Here is a 22,244-nt window from a genome sequence, read left to right as displayed (position 1 = left end):
AGCCAGCGGTGGCTGCTCCCACACCAATTCGCTCCACTTGAGAACTCACATGCAATGGCAAGCCACTTTAGACATTAAGTATGCATGTCCGAGATGCAGAAATATTGACTTAATCACCCAGGGACTTAAGTTAAAATGCAATTGTCATTAACAAAATTAGCTCGGTCCCTTTTTTTCAGTTTGTAAAGTTCACTCAAGCCTAAGGTTGAGCTAAAAAAACATAACAGTATTTTATTTATTTAAAAATAATTTCGGTCATACATACTTCTTTAAATTAATTCAATTGAACTTCACCGTACAAATTTTTGGTGTTTCGAACAACGTGATATTTCTGAAAAACTCATTGCATATCAATACCGACTAAACCTTTTTTTATTGAGCGGTCCACAATTGACCACTGAATCAATCTGTTGAGGAAGTTACCGCATTTATTGAATTTCAAAAAGATTCGTGGTAATTTCTACGTGCCGAACAGTTAATGGCCATTTAACTCCCCTTTAATTTCGAGCGGACGCCAACGTAATTGAATTCCCCGAAGTGGCAATCAATCTGACGCTGATTTTTCTTGTCAAATTTCCGGTCGCCCATCCTGCAATTTTTCCTGGGAATTCCATTAAAACGACGCCTGGCGAAAAACACTTTAATAATTATCGAGAGAGCATTATTAATTGACCCACTGGCCGGGGGCTGCCAATCTAATGGATGCATATTGCAATCAACACCACCGGCAGGTTTAGATTTTGCACATACACTCACTCACTGCTTTAAACATTTGTAGTTTCGCACAGTGTGACTTAGAATTTTTACCTTGAATTGGAATTTAAAATTCAAAACCTGAAATGCCACACTGCGTCCCCAATAATATGATATGCAGCGAGAACGTCATTCGTAAGACTCCCAACCAAAAGCGACGTTTCGCCGCAGGGTGGATGGCTCTTTTGGGTCGTGCCAGCTCAGCTGGGATTGCCAAGTGGGCAGATAGGATACTCCCACAGACAAGCAAAGGTAAAAGTTTGTAATGGTTAGTTCCCGCCCGCAAGGAAGACCCTCCCGCCCCTCCAACTTGGGACTTGTGCACCGCTCATTGCTATGCAAATTGCTGTATTTTTCTTTAATTTTATTTTCAAGCACCAGTTTTGCCACCTTCCACCACCGCCATTTCCCATTGGCAGACCCAGTTTTCTAAGGGGTGACCTCGCCCTTGCGTTGACTAAGTAATGCTATTATGTGTGCTTGACCATACGGGTATAGTGAGTTTGCATGCCCATACCGAACGGGAGCCAGTGGCCAAGCTCGGTCAGGTAATTGAGGCGCCTAGCAGGAGCCGTGAAATCAGGGTGTCGGGAGCCAGGGAGCAGGATTATTAGCCTGAGCTGTGGCATCAATCAGTTGAGACTTTGTTGTCTGTGGGAAATGCGCCAGCTGCCGGATGCCGAAAGCCATCCGGAATGCGGAGGTGCGGACTGTAATCGCCGGCTTACAAGCTCATCCAACCAAATTGTCAGACTTTGGGAATGTGAATCGCTCCCCTTTTGTTTAACTTTTCCCAACATTTTCTGTGGCTTCGTAGCCGTTGCATTGTTCTCCGCAGTATTTTAATCGCTTTTATTCTGATTAAAGATAGTTTTTGGGTAATGGCTTAGGACATAAAAATTAAAACAAACTTTTTGGTTTCTTAAGTTCTTATTTTGGGAATATTGTGATCAGAGTTCGCAAAAATATCACACTGTTGTGTGAGTATTACCAATCCTGAGTTATATCAATATTTGTTTTACTACTTTTGCCCAAAAAAAATTAACTTTAAAAATAATTAAGTCTAATAAGACTTGATTTGACTAATAAGACTTGATTTCCCATATCCATTCCATGTTATAATTGAAAGGGTGTTTGAAGTCCCAAGCAGCTGTGGCGCACTAAAAACATTTCGTTGCTTGGTAATGACCTCCTGGAACCGCACTTGTTGGCTAACCAACCCGCACCAGACCCCAACAACCACGACGGTAGGCCAAGTCCGACCTTCCGGTTGAGCCCACGATACCTGGTCTTTGACCATGTCTGCTTCTGGGCAGAAGCCCACTTGTTAGTTTTGCAAAATCAATAGACCCATTACATACCCCTTCGAGTGGATTAGGTGTGTGAGTAGGGGTATGGGTGTGGGTATGGGTATGGTTAACAGGGGGCGACAACGACGTGGTCGTTGCCATTGAAATCACACGGCGGAAGTGCTTCAGGCATCGGCAATACGACAGCATTAGCATTGAATGCCAGGGTAACCGATTGGTGGGTGTGGGGCGGTTAAGTTCTGAGGTTGGCGCTTCGGCGTTGTTGGTTTAATAGCTGTCATATGGGGGAAATGAGGTCTTCGCAACACACACTGTTCCATTTGTGGGTGGCGGATATAATTTAGCGTTCAATCGAATCGGAAATAGAGGTGGAAACGCTCTCGCACAAGGGTAGAATGTTATTGGAATCCTTGTTGGCTTGCAATTTGCGTGTAATTTTTCAAATTAGTCAGCCCGGCGATGACGCATCTCTGGGTTTAATGGCTTTAATTACCCTTTGATGGCGCATGGAAAATTGGGATTGCAAAGTTGCAATTACAACTTGCACTCGCACTACACGGATTCTGCCCGCTAATCTCTCTAATGCACGAGCCAAAACGAACGTGCTCATTTGCACTTTTCCAAGGGCTCCAAACTTTTGGCGTTCGCACGCAAGGGAACCCAGCAATCCCAGAGAGCCAAGAAGTCGGGCAAGGAGCACAACCTGCTCCCACATCAGAGCCCTGATGAGTTTCAAACTGTGAATTACGAGGGTGATGATGGGAAGCCCCATCACCCTGCTGACGAGCGCGCAAAGTGGGCGTCAGGGTGCAGAGTAACCCAGTTAGGAATTTCCCTGTAAACTCGCTTTAATTCAATTTGCATTTTGCGTTCGCATAATAAAGTCGAGTGCAGGCGAATGCAAATGCCGCTTGCTGGCTGGATTTAATGAGCTTCAAACTTAATTGTTATGGCCAGGCGGCTTGGCATCCCCTCGCCAGCGTCTGCCTCATCCTACTTGCACATGGTCTGGCCGTGGCCCAAGCAGGATGCGTAGGCCATCAGGCTGGGGATGGTGCTCTGCTCGTAGACGCCAGTGAAGAGGTGCGCCCAGGGACCCAGGGCATAGACGGGCACATCGTCACCGCCGTGGGAGTCCATGTCGATCGGCACTCCCGAGGGAAACTCATCGTCGTGGGCACCAGTCACCACTGTGGTGGGATCTTTGCGCTCCTTGGTCTGCTCGTCGTAGAAGTTCTCGTAGCTCGGTCCATTGGCGTAGCTCAGGACCATGTAGGGCAGACCGTCGTGTCCGTTGACAGGGGCCTTGCCAAAAATATCCGAGCCGCGGTACTAAACAACAAGACAATTAATGGTATTACTTGGATACTACAAACATAGTCTACTTACCGAGTACCCTGCGTAGGTGAACACATGCGAGTGGTCAGCGGTGACCACCAGCAGGGTGTCGTCCTCGCTGGTCAGCTCTTGGGCGGCGGCAATGGCCTTGGAGAACTCAATCGTCTCGTTGAGGGCCATCCGCGCCTGGTTGATGTGGTGGGCCTGGTCGATGCGACCGCCCTCGATGAAGAGGAAGTAGCCCTGCTCGCTCTGGCTCATGTACTCGATGGCCTTGCGGGTCATCTGCTCCAGCGTGGGCTGGCTGCTCTCCGGCGTGGTCTCCATCAGGTACTGCAGATGATCGTCGTTAAAGAGGCCCAGCAGCCGGTCGGTCTTGGCCACGTCCACGGCGGCCAGTTCCTCGGCGGTGGTCACATAGACGTTCCTCTCGCTGGCCGCCTTGAATTCGTCGAGCAGGTTGAGACCGTCGCTACGTTTGCCCCACGATGCCAGGCTGGAGTCCACGAAATGCTTGCGTCCGCCACCCATAATCACCCGCAGTTTGCTGCCCACCTCGCCGCGGGCCAGCTGGAAGGCAATATCCTGGATGCCGGAGTTGACTCCGCAGTCGCTGGCCACCTCCGCATCGTTCTCCCAGTCGCGCTCCGCAATGTGGGCGTAGACGCCGGAAGGCGAGGCGTGGGTCACGCGGGTGGTGGTCACCAGACCCGCCCACTTGCCCGCCTCCATGGCCCACTTGGCAATGGAGTCGACGTGGGTGCTCTCGTCCAGCATGACCTTGCAGTCGGTGCGCGGCACCTGCCCATTGACGCCAATGGTGCCCTCCTGACCTTTCACGCCACACAAGTAGGCGGTGGCCGTGCAGGCCGAGTCCGGCACAATCTTGTCCACGGAGTAGGTCTTCGAGAGGCCCGTGTAGGGGAATTGCTCGAAGGAGAGCGACTTCTCCTCGCCGCCCAGAAGATTGCGAGCGGCCGAAGTGGTGGTCACACCCATGCCGTCGCCCAGGAAGAGAATCACGTTCTTGGCCCGCCGCTTGTTCAACTCACTGGCCAGCTTCTGCTGGACAAACTGGACGCCCTGTTGGCGCCAATAGGCGTTGGTCTCGTCGCCCTCAACGACCCGAAATGCCCGTCCTTTCAACTCCGGCTCCGGCATATCCGGATGCATCCTGTGCTCCTTGCACTGCTCCGCACTACGGCCACATTCCGGGGCCGACCAACTGGAGTGGGCCAGCAGAACGATGGCGATGGCGATGGGGATCAGAAGTGCGTTCAACCTGCAGAACATCTTGCTCTAGACTGACCCTGGTTGGCGGCTACTCCGACTTTGGCCTATCGAGAGATTCGGTTGGAATCGATTGCGATAAGATACGATAAGGCGGGGACGACGTGTAGCTCCCATAAATGCCAAATCGCATCAAATCTAATGCGCCACCTAATTCCCTTAGTCCGAGGCGTGCTTTTATTTACGATGGCCAGCGACAAAGTTTATAGATTTATTGAAAAACGGGGGGTTCGAATCGTATAATAGCAGGGCACGTGAGTAGTGGGACTTGTTGCGGAGCGAGTTCCAGCGAAATGCCCGGGAAAGCCTATGGCCAACACGTAATCAATACAGAAAATCTGGCTGAGGCACGTGAACGACTTGATGGGCAGTATAACCAGTTGAGGCAGGAAGTGGGTGGGTTTGCATCAGTTCACATTTCACATTTCCCATTTCACATTTATTTGCTGCCATAAAAGCCGGGTCATAAACAGGTGACTGTTTTCGCCCCGTGGTTTTTCTTTTTAATATCAAGCTGAGAAATGCAAAGGCATTGGAATGGAAGAAAGGCAGCTGCCATCCGCGGGAAAGGTTAAAGTTGAGCTGGGCGGGCGAGTGCTGACCTTGGTTTGCACTTGGCAGCGGGGAAATTAGCCAAAGTAAAGTGAGTGGCGGGCAGCTAAAGCTGCAACTGTTGAATACACAAATCTTAAGGTCTACCATAGTGTTTGGCCATTTGAACTTATCGCTATCGCTGGGGCCAATAAATGTTTGGGCATTCGCATCGAAAGCATACAAAATACCGAACCTATGGCAAAAAATCATAAGTTCTTTGGAGTTATTATAGGTTGAGTCACATGCAAGCACACATGAATAATGCAAATATTTATGTTCGCATCAGGCGCACCAGGCGGATACGTAATATTTGTTATTTACACAACACACCAAAAAAGCTTTGAGATTAAGTAGGCAATGCCGCAGCAGCAAGCTGCACACTTAATGCTGCCTAATAAATTCGGGGCTCTGTTTCGAGTGTCAAGATTGTGACCATTTAGCCAAAACCTGACAGTGAGCCCTTGGCTTATGTGCAGTCGTTTACACACTGCACACTTCACACCTCACCCATTTGATATCCTGGATAAGCACTAATCCCTGCGCCCTAATCCCTTGCAGGAAATTCATCGATCTGTACATCCTGGAGCAGAGCAGCTATGAGAAGGACGTCAGCTTCAAGGTGCACATCGGAGAACCTCGATTGGCGCCAGGTGAGTTTTGGCCACACTGAGGCACATTGACCAGCACCATAACCCGAAACCCGAAACCCAACCTCCCGAAATCCAAAAGTACAACGAAAACTACCCGAAGCCACCCCGAAACCACTGAAAATGCTAACCAAATTACGTGAAGCAGCCCAGCTAGCAGTGCACCGAAGATGGCACTTGCTCTTGTCTCTGTCCTGGTCAGGAGTTTGGCCTGCGACACCCGGACACCCACACACCAGCACTCCAACTTTGTGACCCCCATCGCCAAACCCCTTAAAAAGATCCCCTATATCCCTTTTGACTCTTTCGCTTTGAACCCAAAATATTACAAACAGGTGGGAAAGCCCAGCTGAAGAAAAAACAAAAAACGAAAATCGAAAAAAAAACCGATAACACGAAAACTTTGTAAATTGGAAATTCCAATTTGAATTGAACGAAATTGTTTCTGCGCATCCTATCGACTCATGGGTTCTTTTTATACTTTTTGGTCTTTTAATTTGTGTTCTTTATGCTTCTAGATTCCACTCACTACCGTAAGCCTTGAATTGTGCATTAATTAATTTTATTTTAATTGAACACGAAAGCGTAGAACGTGAAGGCGCCAAGCGCTGAAACGTGAAACGGAAAATGGGAAAAGTGAGAGTCCAATTGCGATTGGCCAACACTTTCGGGTTTCGTTGCCGTGACAGTAACATTTAGTTTCTACTCCATTTCTTTCCCTCACCGAGTGCGGAAATTGCGGGCAAAAAAGTGCAAATTCATTTTATTCTTTCCTTTTCGGTTGAACCCAATTCTGCCATTCCACGAGAATAAGCAATAAACATAATTAAATTGGGTATTTCGCTTGGATGTTGTGTATGTTTTCATCTTAGAAGATACCTCTTCCCGTTAATGTTTTTTGTTATATACATATTGATTTCCCCCTCCTTTCTGTACGTACCTTATGGGTATTTATTTATCGGTGATGAGCAGGATAATTCCCTTTTTTGTTCTGTATGTGATACTTTATGGAAGTTAACGTTTGGCGACCTCACTCTCATCCCTGTAGCTTCATGTCGAATGCTAGTCCTAGCCCACCAAGAACGATTAACTATCAGGTCCTCCCCCTCCACGATCCCCAGCACCACCCAAGTACTAACCATCGACATTTGCTTGTGACCATAACATAATCTAGACTTAACATTACCACTGTCCATACTTGTCTCTCTAATCCAAACGATCCACTCGCCTCCGTATTTGCCAAATGACACACGTTCAATCCCCACGCAGATGACACTAATAAGGAATCATTTTTCAATCGATTTTTTGGTATGTAAACGTCTTTCTTTGCCATATCTTCATATCTTTGCATATTGCGCGATCGATCAACCATTTCAAGTGTTCAGTTAATTGTGAATATGCCACAAAGTGAGAACGATAGAGAAAGATGGAGGCAACCGGTCGGCATTATCGTTTCATGTGTCTTATTGTTTTGTTCGTTCAATTGTCCCCTAACCCACACGTCGTATACATAATCTCAGCTATATGTGCGTTTTAGTGTCGTATACGTATCTGTATCTGTATGTTTAGGCGTTGCGTATCTGTGTGTGTGCATCTGCATCTGCATCTGCATCAGCATCTGCATTTATCCCAAACAATTGCGCTTTTTTCGACGCAGCAGCCACGCACTTGATAAATGCAAGCTTCAAGCTTCGTGTAAAGTAATAAAACCAATAAAAACCCAAAGCAAGCAAGCGAATCGGGCTTCGTCTTCAATTGAAATAAAGTTAGACCAGGGCCACAGTTTTTGGTAATGATTTGGTTATCTCTATGCTCGGCGGACATTTGTAAAACGCGCTTGTGCCCGCATCTCCCACATTCGTTGTGTGCCTGTGCCCCGACTTGAATTGCTGCTCGAATTCGAACACCCGATCTCGCACCGTTCCGATATCGATATCATCGGTATTACTCAAACATGCCTCTGCATCGCCAAATCGATTTGTAAGTAATACACGTAAACGCTGATGAGTACCTGATATTTGGCTTTTGTTTTCCGTAATTTGTGTTTTCTTATTTTTTCCGTTTACCGTGTATTATCTATGTGTGTTCTAGACCTAAGGCAATATTTAATATTATCGTGAACGGCTTCTGATTAAACTTAAGACCATGTCGATGTATTCAGTTATGTGTTGTTCTGCTGTCAAGTATCTGTAGAAACAAAGAATCAAAAACCAAGGCTAAATGTAATAACCCGACTCAAGAACATCAAAAATGTAGCAAAGCTAAAAAACAAATCACCACAGTCATTAAGTAAGCATCGCATATTCGTTAACTGAATATTTAGAAAGTGATTGTTGAAGCAATATCAAACATGTTTGCGACCATTAAACAACGATTCTCTGAACTCTACCCCCAACACCCCATCCACCACGTACTTGTCATGTTGTCGATTGTCAATTGTCAATTGTCAATTGTCGATTGTCGATGTCTATAGAAAAACACGAACACTCCGGAGATCCCACTCGTGAGTCATCAATATCGGGGGACCTAATGTCAATCTGTGACCTTATGCATGCCTGGTTCTGTCAATCTGTGCTCTGTTCTTGCCTCTGTTTCTGTCTACCTAATATGCAGTTTATCAATTTCCATTTTCCGCTCAATTGCATTTTGATGGCACTTTACCACAAACATTTTGCAAGCTCATTGAAGTCGCTGGCCCAAGCCAAAAAAGCTTAAAGATGAAATGAACTCCAATAGGACTTGACATTTCAATGGGCTTCGATTTGATTTAGCTATCCCCCTCTTCGGTTGTCTTCCCCTTTTCAATTTGAAGCCCGCATCCCATTACCACCATATGCTTCTAATTAGTGTCCCACTAATGGGGGGCGTATGCGAGCTTTAGTTTCTGTTCCAGTCCAACTTTATATTTTAGTGTATGACACTGCTTTAATTTCTGTTCTTTATCTATCTCGTATCACCATGTGTCTGTCTAGTTATACTTTATAATAACATGTTATACTAAGATACTCTGTTGTGGGGGTGTGGCTGCATGCAACACGGTGTGATTAAAATCTCCAACGATGCATATAACTAATTCTGAGCTTACTCCCCGATCAGACGATGAAATGGCAGCCAAAATCATGGAGGTCGAGAAGAAATCCGTTCAGGATCTCACCGAACTGGATCGCATCCTGCTGCTGAGTAAGCCAAGGAACGGAGAACTGACCACCGCATACGTGCGCATTCGAGAGAGCCAGGAATTCAAGGTAAGCAATACCACTGATCGGATGCTCCAACACCGGATTCATACCCAAATAGCTCCACAATGCTAATGAAAAGCAATTCCATTCACTTGACGTCCAAGTGACGATGACGAGCAAAACAACAAGTTTCAGCACAAATCCCAGCACACACACGCATTTGCAAGCCAAGTGAATGCGTGGGCGAGGCAGTCACACCCTTAATGATTCCCAGGTGGAAAGCCATCCTTATCCTCGCGCCAGATCGAGTTACTGTCAACCGCTCAGGTGCACGGCAAATAAGCACCTAATTGTGTGCAAATCTCAAAATGACACGTTGAGTGCTCTGTTTACGCTATGTCTGTGTGGGTTTTATGACCGTCTGTTCATTGTCTGTTGTCGGTGGCGTATACGTAATGTGAGCAGAAAAAAAGTTGGTCATCAATCCGGTGTTTTTTGTCTATGTTTATCAGACAGTTTTGAAATGGAGATAAGACTTTTTCAATTGGCTGATAATCGCCTACCTTAAATTCTTATCATAATCATTTGGCATTTCTCCAAAAACCTTTAGGCTACAGTCGACAAGCTGGTGGCCAAAGCGAACGTTTCTGCCGTCCTTGGCACTTCGTCCTGGAAGGAACAGTTTAAGGATGCCCTCACCGTCATCCCAGGTAGACTAGCTTATTTTTTTCAATTTTAAGATAACCTTTTTAAGTGCAAAACAAACACTTGCAGCCGATGAAAGTGAGTTCGATAACGACGACGATGCGGAGGAGGAGGTGCCCAGCTGCTTCAGCTATGTCAGCCACTTCATCTGCCTCTTCTGGAAGGTTCTCTTTGCATTTGTGCCGCCCACTGGTAAGCATCCTACGCAGTCCGTCTTCAGTGGTCAACAGCTAACCAATCTCACGCCCCCGCAGACATTTGCGGCGGCTATGTGACCTTTGTGGTATCCATATTCGTGATTGGCGTCATCACAGCCATCATCGGAGATGCCGCCTCCTATTTCGGCTGCGTTCTTAACATCAAGGACTCGGTAACGGCCATCCTGTTTGTCGCCCTGGGCACCAGCATACCAGGTGAGTGAGCCGAAGCCCCAACTAAAATTGGCATCTTTGTCACCGTATTTCCTCCTGCCCCTTTAGATACTTTCGCCAGCATGATAGCGGCCAAGCACGACGAGGGCGCCGATAATTGCATCGGCAATGTCACGGGCAGCAATGCGGTCAACGTGTTCCTGGGAATTGGCCTGGCCTGGACCATCGCCGCCGTATACCACAGCTCCCATGGAGCCACCTTCAACGTGGAGCCGGGAACGTGAGTAACCCTAGCCAAAATGTTCTCAAAATCAATATACATTTATATTTTGTATCTTGATTTTGACACTTAAAAAATTATCATTGAAAGACGTATTTTAAATTTAATTTACAATTGACACATTTTTTTTTTTAATTTTGTGTCGATTATTTAATAATTTAAAAAGTTAAACATTTACATTAATCTTTAATCTAGCTTCAACTATTCATTTTATTTGTATCGTTTAATAATTTACTTTTTATACTTTTTGAAACGGTTAAATAAGAAAATACTCATTTGTCATTTTTGCATTAGCAATATTTGCAACGATCTTGAAAATTAAATGTTATTTTGGCCGTTTCCTTATATATAACCCGAACTAACAACTGTTCCGTTTAAGGATTGGATTTGCCGTGGCGCTCTTCTGCGGCGAGGCCCTGATTGCCATCTTCCTCATCATGTTCCGGCGCTGGCACAAGGGCATTGGCGCCGAACTAGGTGGCCCGAAGGTCTCCAAATACATTAGCGCCGCGATCCTGGTTTTCCTCTGGGTATTCTACGTGGTCATCTGCATACTGGAGGCCTACGATGTCATCGAAGTCTAGAGAGCTGGCAACTGCATTGATTTGACTTTGGCGTTGGCGTTGGCTTTGTTATTCGCATTGGCGTTGGATTTTTGGCAGAATCCGTAAAGTTAGACGAGTATTCGGAAGACAGAAGACAGTAGAGCTAAACGATATTGAGAAGCTGTCGTATGATGCTGTAGATGCAGTTTTTATATGTAAACTTATGAAATTGATTTATATATATGAAATGTGCTCGGCGCTATATATAAATATTTCTTGTGTAAAATTTATGTTAATACTAAAAGTAAAATTTTAATGTTTAACTAGGTTTAAGTGAGGCTTATATACAAAAACCATTTTTACGATTATTATCTCTATTCATATATAAATTGTAAATACAGAAAGGCTGCCACGGCTCAGCAATCTTGTAACTGTAACAAGATCATTTATTGTTATGCCATATATACTTAATTTACCTTCTAAAATACCATTATATTTATTATATCATTCTGTGTACAACCTAAGTCATTATTGTTGTTGTTTGTTAAAGCTGTACTTACTCCACCCCCAAAAACCCAAGGCGGAATGTCGGGATTGGTCTCAAATTAGAGTTTCAATCGGGTTCCCCTCTCCGAATTCGATATTGTCTCTCCATCTGCCGAATACCATTGTTAATTTAATACATGTGTAAGTTTTAGGAAAAATCCAAAGGTTTTAGCCAACAAGAAACGCAATCCCTCTTAGCCATATAATACAAATACTACTACAACTAGGTACTATTACTGAATAGGAGCCTCCTAGACAACTAGTTCTAGTCACTTCACGTTTTCATCAACTCTGACCAAAGCAAATGGCGGTACTACTTACTAGTGATTAGCAAGAAAGACCATCACTACAGAACTTCAAGAGAGCACTAATCGATTTACCTAAAAAAGACTTTCTATTCGCTTACGTCGCTGGCAGTGATCGAAGCAGAAAAACTGGATATTAAGGCAAACACCAAAGCAGTACCGAAAATAACTAAAATTGATTGTAATCCAAAAGTTACGCGCAAGTACATATTTTTTGTATAATGTTGTACTATTTTTCATATAGCAAAATTCTAGCAAATTATTCAAAGAGGAAGCCTAACAATATTTATAGCCACATGCATAAATTTGTATTATACATTTGGGGTCACACAACTTTACGGGGAAATCGTTGAGAAAACTGCGCCAAATTTAAATACCGCATACATATACGACATATGAAACAATTGAATAAATATACAAATATGAACAAATAATGTATGAAATATTATCAATGTTTACCGCTAGATATTATCATTAAATTTCTTTTTAAATTTATTTCAATTATTGCCTTTTTATTTCCCTATTCGAGCCAAATATCGTCTTTTAGACGATATGATAGTACGCCTAGGTTTTTAATAGATCCAAGAAGCGCAGGCAAGCAAAATGAATGCAGTTAACAGACGATTCGAAGAAATCGATCAGGGGTCAGGGTAGGCATGTAGCCACACTATTATATCCATGGCAAGGAAATCAATATATTACCGAGAAGCGTAGGAATAAATCGAGTAGTGAACGAAGAAGAAGTGCCGGGGAGCAGTGCATGTAACAATACGATACAGAGGATAACCAGACATACAAACAATTACCCATAGACGATTATCTATAATGGCAAAGGCAAATAAAACGATTAAAGTGCTTCCGACATAGGGTTTAGGTACTTCTAAAGAACTAGGAGTAAAAAACGTAATGGGACAAGAAGCGTGTGCAGATTACTTTGGAAACTTATTTGTTCCCTTTCACTCTTATGATTTCTATAATTTTCGATTAATTAAGTTCTATAGATGTACGATAGTTAATAGAATTCGAATCTATATGTTTTGATGGGCAAACCAAACAACTAATATGTATGTGTATTGTACAATATTAATAATTGCCTGTTTGTTATCGTGTTTTTTCGAATTCAAATTATACCTGCATTTGTATATGTATACCTATGAATGTGATTTTATCCAAAAACCAAATAAACTACAAGCATATACTCGAACATCCAGAGACCCATTTAAATGTATTCAAGAACTAAACCGATAAAGTATGCAAATAATCGTATAGATCGACTACCACATATGTAGTTTGCGTAGCATATGCTTGGGGTGAAGATCCATCGATCTCACTATCCGTATCTCTTCTCACTTCAACTTCAATACGCTAAAAGAAAATACCCGACGAATGCTACACATTTGAATATACTCACTAAGAGAAAATACTCGTACTCGTATCGTAAGCCAGGAGCAGAGATGCACGACAGCTTAACGTTCTACCTAATCGAATCGAATAGAGCCTAGGCCTAGAGTTACTGGCATCTCTCAGCAGTGCTGTATATGTATTCCGTGCATGTTTACCAAACGAAACCCAATAAAATAACACATTTAACTGATTGACCCATCGTTTTTCTCGACTGTTGTACTCTGGTCTTACTTCCCTGAAGTCGGGGACTTATCGCTATGGGAAACTGGGCAAAGCGACAGCTCGGCTGCAGTTATGCAATGCCCCAAAAAACGCCGCAAGATAAGGCCGCCGGTTGCGGAAGATGAGCGGCGGAGAGACAACGACTAGAGCCGCGGAGATAAAGTTGTTTACAGGAATCCGAGCACAAAGGCAAACAGCAATAAAGCAATGAGACAACCAGCTGCAGGCTAATTAAAGTTGCGACAAAACGAAAACCAGTCGCCAGTTGTCCGCCAGTTCCCCACGGAGCGATTGCACTAGCTGCACGACTTGGAGTGCTTGTAATCCCCGTGAAAGTCCCGAGAGGAAGAAAAGTTGAGTAAGAATCCCGAAACTTAGATACCCGGCTCCCGATGAAACCAGTAGCTTGGGTTTAACAGCATTGGGCTTTGTTTTATAATTTAAATGTTCTTAAATTGGTTATTAAGGTAAACAATTTTATAAATACTTAAAAAAAAAATGAAAAAATAAATTGAACTTTTTTTAAAAGCAAAGAGATTTAAGTGCAGCATACCAAATTCAAATTTATTAGTTAAAGTGTAAACAAACATTTTCACGATTAAGTTTTCCAAAAAAAAACGATTATTTAAAATGGATTTTTTTTTGTTACTAGTAAAGAAGCCGGAAAAATACTTAGGAGTTACAGATTAAATAAGCGGACTCCTACCTCTTCACAGAAACTGTACATCCTTGTTTTGCACAACTACCGGGTAGCACAAGGCAAATATGTCCTGCAATGAGAAAACAGCGCTGCTGGCAACGCAACAAGGACATCAGCAGCAGCACATCATTGTCGTGCCTGTGACGCGGAAGGAGCCCATTCTCACAACTGCTGAGTAAACGCTTTCAGTCGCATTTCATTAAAAAATAACTTCGTTACACAGTGTTTTCATTTTCGCCCCGCTCCCTTTGCAGTTATTCCTACGGCCTGACCCTGGAGGAGTTGCTGCCCTTTGCGCTGGATCCCTGGTGGCAGAATGTGCGGCGCCTCAGCTGCGGGGTCCTGGGACTGGCCTTCCTGCTGACCCTCATTGCCGCCCTGTCGCTGGCCTATTCGGGTAGTCGGTCAGTCTGTGAGGCAAATAGAGCAATTAGCGGCAACTCGACCACGGCTACGCTGGCCACCCCATTGGCCTTGCTCTCCAACGGCACTCAGCTGCTGATGGCCAGTTTGTAGCTGCCGTCGGGTAATCTCTGGAACATTTTGGAGATGCTGCAATCCGCCAGCCAGAATTGCATCAGCTGCATCAAGCACGCACATTCGCATTTGTTTGGCTTGGCTTTCCTTCCCGCCTTTACCCCAGTTGCCAACCGTGCGATAAGCTATGCACCGCGGTACCGACTGATTGTGGGGCAATTGTGTTTGCCTGCCAGCTGATTACTCTAATTGATTTTCGAAAATAAACTGTATATCATATTTCAGGAAACGTTTAATAAAATAAAATCATAGCCACAAAGCTTAGAATAATTTAAGTTCATGACAACATTTTATTTTGAACAAGCCAGGCGCACAATGGGCTTTATGGACTTATTCCTATCGTCAGCAGTTTCGTGCAACTTGCGATCTATTCAATCCATCCCCGGTCGATTTTGAACTATAAGTTTTGTAAGGGGGTGTTTTATTACAAAATTTCAAAAAATTAAATATTTTTAGCTGTGAATGCCATTCGATTGCCAACTTTAAACGAATTCAAATAATTATATTTTATTTAATAATATTTTTGTTTTAACACTGTTATACTGTAATGTCATATAAGCCAGTTTATAATTATTGTAGAAAATATCCGTTGTCTTAAAATATTATAAGCAAAATGCGGCTCTTTTTATAACAATATTTTCCGCCCAAAAACTTAAATCTTAAAATTGACAATAAAAATGTAAAATGCGATATGGCCGTTATTACATGTTTGCTACATCGCAAAGTGGCGCCACCTGCCAGCGCCGCGCGGAAAAGTGTTGTTAACCGACCGCATTTTCGATAACTCGATTAATTGATTTATTTGTTGCGCTTGTTGTTGTTTACCCAAATTGTTTACGGAAATCGTTTATTTACTGCTGGGGAAGTGATTTTTTCGTCATGGATTTCGACAGTCCAGAGGAGAAGGAGTTTCCCGGGCTGTACGCCTCGGAGGCGGCAGATGCCAAGTCGAAGAAGAGCAAGGAGGAGAGCGACTGTGAGTGGAGTCCAAATGCGAGGGCGTGAAATGCGTGGGCGTGGCAATGGTGAAAAATCAATGAGCGGATTTTCCTTTGGCAGTCAGCGAGGACCACGAGCCCAGCAAGAAGGACCTGTTGATTGGCCGTCGAAAGGATAAGAAGGATAAGGGCAAGGATCGTGGATATGCCGCCCTGGGCGGTGAGAGCTCGCCGGAGGAGGAGCTGGAAACCAAGTGGGTCACGTTCCCCTGTTTCAGACATACCTTAAATCCCTTTCATGTGTACCCCCAGGAGCCCCTCCAAGTCGAAAAAGTCCAAGACCTTCAAGTTCACCAGCTCCAAGAGCAAGGAGAAGCGGGAGAAGTCTCGGGACAAGGCCGAAAAGGAAGCCAAGCACGCCGAGGAGGAGCCTCACCCTCCACCGGCTCCCAAGGTCAAGGACAAGAAGGCCGACAAGAAGGACAAAAAGGACAAGAAGAGCAAGCAGCTGTCGCAGCAGCAGGACGAGGCTTCCGCCGCGGAGGAGGTGTTGGCTTTGGGATATCCCGTGTTCGGTGTATCCGTCAGCTTGGCCACCGAACGATCCCGCTGCCACGACGGCGTGGACATACCACTGGTGGTGCGCGACTGCATCGACTTCCTGCAGGATCACCTGAAATGCGAGCAGATCTACAAGATTGAGCCCATCAAGACGCGTCTGATGCACTTCAAGCGGCTGTACAACAACCGGGAGCACGACTCCGCCGTCGATGAGCTCAACCTGCCCACCGCCTGCAGTCTGCTGAAGCTCTTCCTGCGCGAGCTCCCGGAACCGCTGCTGACCACCGATCTGGTGGCCCGCTTCGAGGAGGTCGCCTCCCATAAGAAGGCCACTACGCAGCAGGCAGAGCTGCAGCAGCTGCTCGAGCAATTGCCCAAGTGCAACCGCACTGTGTTGGCGTGGGTGCTGCTGCACTTCGAGGCGGTGATCCAGCAGGAACGTCACAACAAGCTCAACGCTCAGTCGCTGGCCATGCTGCTCAGTCCGACGCTCCAGATGTCCCACCGCCTAATGGTGGCCCTGCTCTGCCACTGCAGCACCTTGTTCGCGGACGTCCAACTGATAAAGTGAGCAAACACCGGCTCGCCGGATGTCAGTGATGGGCGTTATCCAAGTGGGCAGGGATAGGTACTTATTTTGTGGTGCTTCTTATCTTGCCTGTTCACCTCTCCCGTATAAAGATTTTGCCCTTAGAATTATCTTAATTTATATCCGTTTCCTCTATTCTGAATCCACGTTACCCTTTAAATTAGTTAAATTGAAATCGGTTTTCAATTAATTTAGTTATTAACTAGTGGTCACATTGTATTGTAGGGTTACAATCCAAACCAAATGAGTAAAAACCACAATAATTAAGAAGTACCTAAAGCCATACAGATAATTCCCATCACTGAGGCTATAGATAAGATTCTGACTTAAAGAGTTGCGGAATTTTTAGTCGTTTATTTAGCTGCCGAGGATGACTGCCGTAACCCGCAAACAGAAGCGCTTTCCGCGTATCGCCAGCTTCCTAATCAGGCAGAAAGGCAGATACTTAAACACAGTTATCGCATTACTAACTTGTCATCTCTTAGGTATGTGCCCCCGCTCACATCGGCAAGCCCAAATCTTCCGGATACGCCGGAGGACATCCAGACGGAGTTGCGTAAGCAGGACAGCCTGCTCAACCAAATACACAGCGAGATGAATGCCGGTTTTATTACCAAGAAACGTGAGGAGCAACTCTGGGAAGTACAACGCATTATTACGCAGCTCAAGCGCAAGTTGCGTACTTTTGAAAAGAAACCGGATAAGTCCGTCGAAGAATTGGACAACATCAGCAGTGCCCCGCCCACGGTCGTCAGTGAGGACACCACGGATTCGAAGCCAGTAGTCGTCGCAGTCGCTTCCACTAGCAACAGTATTTCTCTCGAAGAGCCGAAGGCAGAGGCAGGACCCCCCAAACCGGTCCCTATTGAATTCTCCATTGATCCCGCCACTGGCTTCATTTTGCTCCCAAAGTCTAATCCGCACCGCGAGAACTTGCTGCGACTTCAAATCGAATACGACGAGCTGATGGAGTGGCAGAACGAACTAAAGAGCCGCATCGTGGCCGAGCGCAACGAAGTATACAGGCTCAAGCAGCTGTACGAGAAGCAGTCGATCAACAGCCAAATGGCCGCGTTGGCTACGGAGTCGCAGGCTCCTCCGGAGAGCGACTACGAGCGGATAATCGAGCACTACACGCGCGAGAACGCGCTTCTCGAGCACAAGAAGAACATGCTTGGCATGGAGCTCAAGGAGGAACGGCGGGCCTGCATTGCCCTGCAAGTGGAGCTGCGACTGCAGCAGTTTTAATGTATTAATATGATTAATGTATTACTAGGATGGGTCAATTTCCTATCCCAGAAACTAAAAGCTCCTCTATCGAAAGTCGAATGACTTTACCAGACATTCGTTAAGGTTTTAAATTGCATTCTATTCAATTTCAACTATTATCGAAGAATTCTCACGACTACTCTTTACAGAGCTCGTTGAAAATTCATATTTCGCACTTTTAAGTGATGGATTAAAGTATACCTTAAAGTAAAAAGTTATCTAAAATGATATTTTCTACAACAAGAGATAATTTTGGTACTCGTTTAGTATCATCCATTCAAAAAGTTTAAATTACTAGTCTGCTGTTCGTTTAAAAATGAGCGAGTTTGTCCTAAAAACCCCCTGCAAAATATATGTATGTACATAGGTTAACCAATTTTAAATCTCATTGTCTAAATACGATCAAATGCTTTGTTTTAATTAAAGTTAAACTGTTGAAATGACTCAAAGCTGCAAACCTTGTTATTTTACTCTTAATATTTTGTCCTTGGGCATTAAAATAAGCCTATGTTGTTTCTATTTGTTTCCCTGTACAAAATCTACAAATCCCTCCGTAAAATTTTTTTTTTTGTAAATCGGATAATGCAACATCGCTTGTGTTCGTCTGACTATCAAGATTCGATTTTCTAAATCGGTCTGATGACTTAATTTCAATTCAAACAGGGCACAGATTAGAAGATCAGGGTGTCGTTTGTTGACTACGGATTGGCTGTTCGCTGGGGTAAAGCGGAAATGAAATCATCGCTAATTACGAATCATCAACATTGTGATGGTCAAGGAACTAAGCCTGTGTTTGCGTGTTACGATTACTTTATTTAATATTTATTATTAATAATTATAGAATACATTATCGTTATGCATTACGTTCGGGGCGTGTTCTGTATTCCGCTGAAGTACAACTTAAAAATATCACACACAAATACCACGCGAGAAAGAAGAGCCCTCCAGCAGGCCAAACCGCGTACACTCGTTCTCCTCCATGATTAAGTTTTTTCTGCTGGACTACAGAGGGATGAATCCATAGCTCTACGGACACTCCTTTTCGCTGATCTTTTGAAAGTCTAAGGAAATGAGGGAGAAAAGATTTTGTTTATTAACGGGTTTCTAATAACTTGCAGATACCGTTTAAAAAATGTTGAAACTAATGAGGATAGTCAAACTTTTTTCTACACTCACTTGCGTTCTGCAGGCAATTCTCCGTTTTCATAATGCATAGATTTCGATAGGTCTTGGTGCTGCCCTTGTCGTCCGCGGCACAAATCGCTCCGTACTCCTGCGTGTCGCACTCCATGCCGCACTTGGTGCTGGGATCGGGCAGGCTGAGGCACTGGACCAGCGAGAGGGCAAACAGCGCCACTATAAATAGACGGAGGCATCAGAGCCAATTAGTTAGGCAGGAGGCGTGCGAAGAGAATCACTGCCCGTTAACCAGGCCCGCATACAAACTGCCCTGATCAGCCCATCATCACCCATGATATCACCCACATCCACATCCCCACCACATCGGCAACTTACGCCCATCGATTCTCGGCGACGCCAGTGCGTCTGGCAATGCAAACGATTCCGAGATTCAAATGGACGGGGGAATGGTGGATGTGGTTGTGGCTGTGGCTGTGGATGTTCCATTGACGTTCGCAGTAACCAGCATTGGGAATCGGGAACTAGCGCTGCATGCCTAATTAGCCTTGTCGGCACGCAATGAAACCAAACCCGCCAAACTGCCTTGCTGCGGAGTCTAATCTAGTGACTCAATCAAGTATAAAATTTTCCATTCATAACTTTTGCGATTGCATATGAATGAATGTGAAGAATAAATTCTGATTGTAATTAATACTTGTAATTATCTACCAAAATTATTTTACTTTAAGCTACCTTGAAATTTTCGCCATTTATAAAAGTTATTTCTTAAGTTATGGGCCAGTATTTTAGTGGGTCATGTTCTTGTTGCTCTGACGCAGAGGATCTAATCATCTCACATTTCTTATTTAGAATATTTATAACAACTGAATGAGTCAGCATGTGTTCCATATTTATACATCAATATGTGAGTTCAATTAGATTATTTTTCTATGGAGACATTAAACAAAACAGCAGCTAAAAAATCTATACTGCTTAAAATAATTGTTTATGGGAAAACTCCAAATAAATTAAAGATTGAGATTAAAATGATTTCAAGGAAAGCCCCTCCGTTATAAAATAAAAATCTGAACTAAATAGAAATTATTAAAAGTTTTTTTTTTCAACATATTTGAAACTTTTCTAAATTCACCCGAAAAGTAATAATTTCTAATGGTTTGAAATACACCGAATACCAAAATATTTTCTTTTCTTTTTTTTTTATTCAGTCATTTTTGTTTAAATATTGTACGTACCTGCCAACAATACTGCAATCAGCTTCATGTTGTTACTAGTTAGTTTAGATTTGCGATTGGCTGGGATATTTCGCACTTTATCGAGCACACTTCGCACAACCGTATTTGCTCGGCGTGAACTTTGCGGGTCAGACGAATTAATTATGCCGTGCCAGCGCTTGGTTTCGAGTTGATTAAAAGTGTTTTACGATTTCACGGTTTGTACCATATATATATTCAATCGAATATAGAATATAGAATAGACGCTTGATTTGGGGCTTGTCACTGAACTTCAGACACGTGTGTGCTCCAGTGTTTTGGTTCTTGATACGTTTATAGATTAATACGCGCACGATTCTGATAGTGACTTCGATTATGCTTCAGGTTCAGATTCAGATTCAGAGTTTTGAATTCAGAATTGCGTTCTCCGATCCGACTCTCTGTATCGGCGAGGCCGCACAGCACGCGTCCAAATGCGAACTGAAACTAAAGCGCCGACCAAAGATATCCTCCAGTTTCAGTTCCAGCTCCAGCCAGAAGTAGAAGTCGGGTGGGCGATTCCGATTCCGATTTCGATTCGATTGACTAACTGACTAACTGACGCGGTGACTGATTGATGGCTTGGCGACTGGACGTTGTCCGCTGGGAAGCTGACCGCTGACCGCTGTTAGACAATGACGATGACGATGACGATGCTGTTGCTGTTGCTGTTGCAGATACTGGGCTGCACAGCACTTTGATTTTCAATTTCAGTTTCGAGTTTGGGTTTGGCTATGGGGTTTGCTTTGGTTTTGGGCAGGAGTTGGAGTTGGGGCCCGGCAATCAATCAATCAGAATCAGGGCCTGTCCGTCCGACCGGCTATCTGTATCTCAGTATCGGTATCTGTATCTGTATCCGTATCTGTATCTGCGGCTGTCGTCTGCCGTCGTAGCGCACGAATGATGTCCGACCACACAGTGCCTGTTAGTTTTATAGAATTTTTTCATGCTAAAAAGATTTACGCTCGTGTCGTCGTCTTCAATTTTCTTTTTGTTTCTCCGCACATTTCGCCTGTAGTTGTTTCTGATTTCTGATTGTTTTATTGTGTGTTTTTTTTTCTTGGGTATTGGTTATTGGGTACTGGGTACTGGGTATTGGGTATTGGTAACTTTGTATTGTGGCTGCGGCTGCTGCTTCTGCTGCTGTTAGCTGGACTGGAATACGTCAGATACGCCAGATGAACGGGGCAGGGCACCAAAATCGAATGGGTAGATCAGATCGGAAGATCGGTGGATCGGTCGGGTCGGTCGTTTGATCGATAACTCTACAGGCAGGTCACGTTGTCGCCGTCCAACTTGTTGTTGCCGCTGGGGTTTTTTGAGTTTGAATTATTCATGTATTTATGCAGCCACTAAAAAGTCTCCTCCTCGACGATCGCTGTCAATTGGTTCACGTACCGCTCAATACTGAGATGCTCGGGATGCTGGGGCATCTTCGAAAATCTTTGAAAATTTCGTCAGCATAACCGAACCGAATCGGCACACGCTTATCGCAGGGCCCGGGAGCGCGAGAGTCAGGTCGAGCACACAGAATAAAAAATAAAAAGCAAGGCAAAAGTATGAAAATTGATTCGGTTGGCGACGGCCACGAGTTCACTCCACTCAGCAATGTCTATGAATTTTCTTTGCTGAAGCTTGCCCCCCTCCATGTATTATATGTATGCTTCATATTTATGGATACGCGACGCTTTTGATTTAGAATTTTCATTAAGATTTTTGGGATTTTCTGACTTATCGGCTGCGACGTCGGACGATTATCTCACAGCTCAAT

At 44.4% G+C, this 22,244-nt stretch overlaps 5 protein-coding genes across 15 annotated transcripts in view; 3 read left to right on the top strand and 2 right to left on the bottom strand.

The window, feature by feature from the left end:
- The window catches only part of LOC108140551 (sodium/calcium exchanger 3), a 35,815-nt gene extending 23,457 nt beyond the window's left edge, over nucleotides 1-12,358 (top strand). For 5 of the 8 annotated variants that reach the window (XM_017263405.2, XM_017263403.2, XM_017263401.2 and 2 more), the window contains 9 exons: nucleotides 5,844-5,935; nucleotides 7,202-7,240; nucleotides 8,406-8,435; nucleotides 9,029-9,177; nucleotides 9,722-9,821; nucleotides 9,886-10,008; nucleotides 10,071-10,229; nucleotides 10,296-10,467; nucleotides 10,847-12,358. In XM_017263405.2, the coding sequence (XP_017118894.1) occupies nucleotides 5,844-5,935; nucleotides 7,202-7,240; nucleotides 8,406-8,435; nucleotides 9,029-9,177; nucleotides 9,722-9,821; nucleotides 9,886-10,008; nucleotides 10,071-10,229; nucleotides 10,296-10,467; nucleotides 10,847-11,051 (1,069 nt within the window). In that variant the 3' untranslated portion in view covers nucleotides 11,052-12,358. Of the gene's footprint in view, nucleotides 1-5,843; nucleotides 5,936-6,450; nucleotides 6,466-7,201; nucleotides 7,241-8,405; nucleotides 8,436-9,028; nucleotides 9,178-9,721; nucleotides 9,822-9,885; nucleotides 10,009-10,070; nucleotides 10,230-10,295; nucleotides 10,468-10,846 lie in introns of all 8 variants that reach the window. The other 3 variants (XM_017263406.2, XM_017263407.2, XM_017263408.2) reach the window with 3 other exon arrangements.
- LOC108140552 (membrane-bound alkaline phosphatase) lies at nucleotides 2,927-4,716 on the bottom strand. The gene is made up of 2 exons (XM_017263409.2): nucleotides 3,453-4,716; nucleotides 2,927-3,395 (listed from the first exon to the last, which is right to left on the bottom strand). Exons 1-2 carry the CDS (start codon nucleotides 4,692-4,694, stop codon nucleotides 3,057-3,059), a joined length of 1,581 nt encoding a protein of 526 aa, XP_017118898.1. The 5' UTR covers nucleotides 4,695-4,716; the 3' UTR covers nucleotides 2,927-3,056.
- Nucleotides 12,359-13,714: 1,356 nt separating the features above from the next.
- LOC108140418 lies at nucleotides 13,715-15,001 on the top strand. Of its 4 annotated transcripts, none has more exons than XM_017263139.1 (3): nucleotides 13,715-13,842; nucleotides 14,206-14,364; nucleotides 14,444-15,001. In XM_017263139.1, exons 2-3 carry the CDS (start codon nucleotides 14,255-14,257, stop codon nucleotides 14,703-14,705), a joined length of 372 nt encoding a protein of 123 aa, XP_017118628.1. In that variant the 5' UTR covers nucleotides 13,715-13,842; nucleotides 14,206-14,254; the 3' UTR covers nucleotides 14,706-15,001. The 4 variants fall into 4 exon arrangements, with proteins under 4 accessions (XP_017118628.1, XP_017118627.1, XP_017118630.1 ...); XM_017263138.1 differs by having other exon boundaries at nucleotides 13,731-13,847; XM_017263141.2 differs by lacking the exon at nucleotides 13,715-13,842 and adding an exon at nucleotides 13,886-13,956.
- Nucleotides 15,002-15,524: 523 nt separating this feature from the next.
- LOC108140759 (ralA-binding protein 1) lies at nucleotides 15,525-18,526 on the top strand. The gene is made up of 4 exons (XM_017263745.2): nucleotides 15,525-15,702; nucleotides 15,786-15,918; nucleotides 15,977-16,792; nucleotides 17,300-18,526. The coding sequence occupies exons 1-4, from the start codon at nucleotides 15,606-15,608 to the stop codon at nucleotides 18,060-18,062; spliced, it is 1,809 nt and encodes a 602-aa protein (XP_017119234.1). The 5' UTR covers nucleotides 15,525-15,605; the 3' UTR covers nucleotides 18,063-18,526.
- Nucleotides 18,527-18,875: 349 nt separating this feature from the next.
- On the bottom strand, nucleotides 18,876-21,890 carry LOC108140607. The gene is made up of 3 exons (XM_017263518.2): nucleotides 20,456-21,890; nucleotides 19,260-19,439; nucleotides 18,876-19,144 (listed from the first exon to the last, which is right to left on the bottom strand). The coding sequence occupies exons 1-3, from the start codon at nucleotides 20,481-20,483 to the stop codon at nucleotides 19,110-19,112; spliced, it is 243 nt and encodes an 80-aa protein (XP_017119007.1). The 5' UTR covers nucleotides 20,484-21,890; the 3' UTR covers nucleotides 18,876-19,109.
- Between the last annotated feature and the right edge of the window lie 354 nt (nucleotides 21,891-22,244).

The sequence above is a fragment of the Drosophila elegans genome, unplaced genomic scaffold, assembly GCF_018152505.1.
Source record: "Drosophila elegans isolate 14027-0461.03 unplaced genomic scaffold, ASM1815250v1 contig_476, whole genome shotgun sequence".
Classification (NCBI taxonomy): domain Eukaryota; kingdom Metazoa; phylum Arthropoda; class Insecta; order Diptera; family Drosophilidae; genus Drosophila; species Drosophila elegans.
Note: the sequence above shows the minus strand (reverse complement) of the source record. Positions and strands in the feature narration are given on the sequence as shown.

Bases quoted from the DNA above. Each gene is read 5' to 3' on its own strand.
- LOC108140552 (XM_017263409.2), bottom strand. From the start codon at position 4,694: ATGTTCTGCAGGTTGAACGCACTTCTGATCCCCATCGCCATCGCCATC. The intron at 3,396-3,452 runs GTAAGTAGACTA...CTTGTTGTTTAG, and splicing joins TCACCTACGCAGGGTACTCG to TACCGCGGCTCGGATATTTT.
- LOC108140418 (XM_017263139.1), top strand. From the start codon at position 14,255: ATGTCCTGCAATGAGAAAACAGCGCTGCTGGCAACGCAACAAGGACAT. The intron at 14,365-14,443 runs GTAAACGCTTTC...CTCCCTTTGCAG, and splicing joins CCCATTCTCACAACTGCTGA to TTATTCCTACGGCCTGACCC.
- LOC108140759 (XM_017263745.2), top strand. From the start codon at position 15,606: ATGGATTTCGACAGTCCAGAGGAGAAGGAGTTTCCCGGGCTGTACGCC. The intron at 15,703-15,785 runs GTGAGTGGAGTC...TTCCTTTGGCAG, and splicing joins GAGCAAGGAGGAGAGCGACT to TCAGCGAGGACCACGAGCCC. The intron at 15,919-15,976 runs GTGGGTCACGTT...GTGTACCCCCAG, and splicing joins GAGGAGGAGCTGGAAACCAA to GAGCCCCTCCAAGTCGAAAA.
- LOC108140607 (XM_017263518.2), bottom strand. From the start codon at position 20,483: ATGAAGCTGATTGCAGTATTGTTGGCAG. The intron at 19,440-20,455 runs GTACGTACAATA...GTCTATTTATAG, and splicing joins GATTGCAGTATTGTTGGCAG to TGGCGCTGTTTGCCCTCTCG. The intron at 19,145-19,259 runs GTGAGTGTAGAA...TCATTTCCTTAG, and splicing joins GAATTGCCTGCAGAACGCAA to ACTTTCAAAAGATCAGCGAA.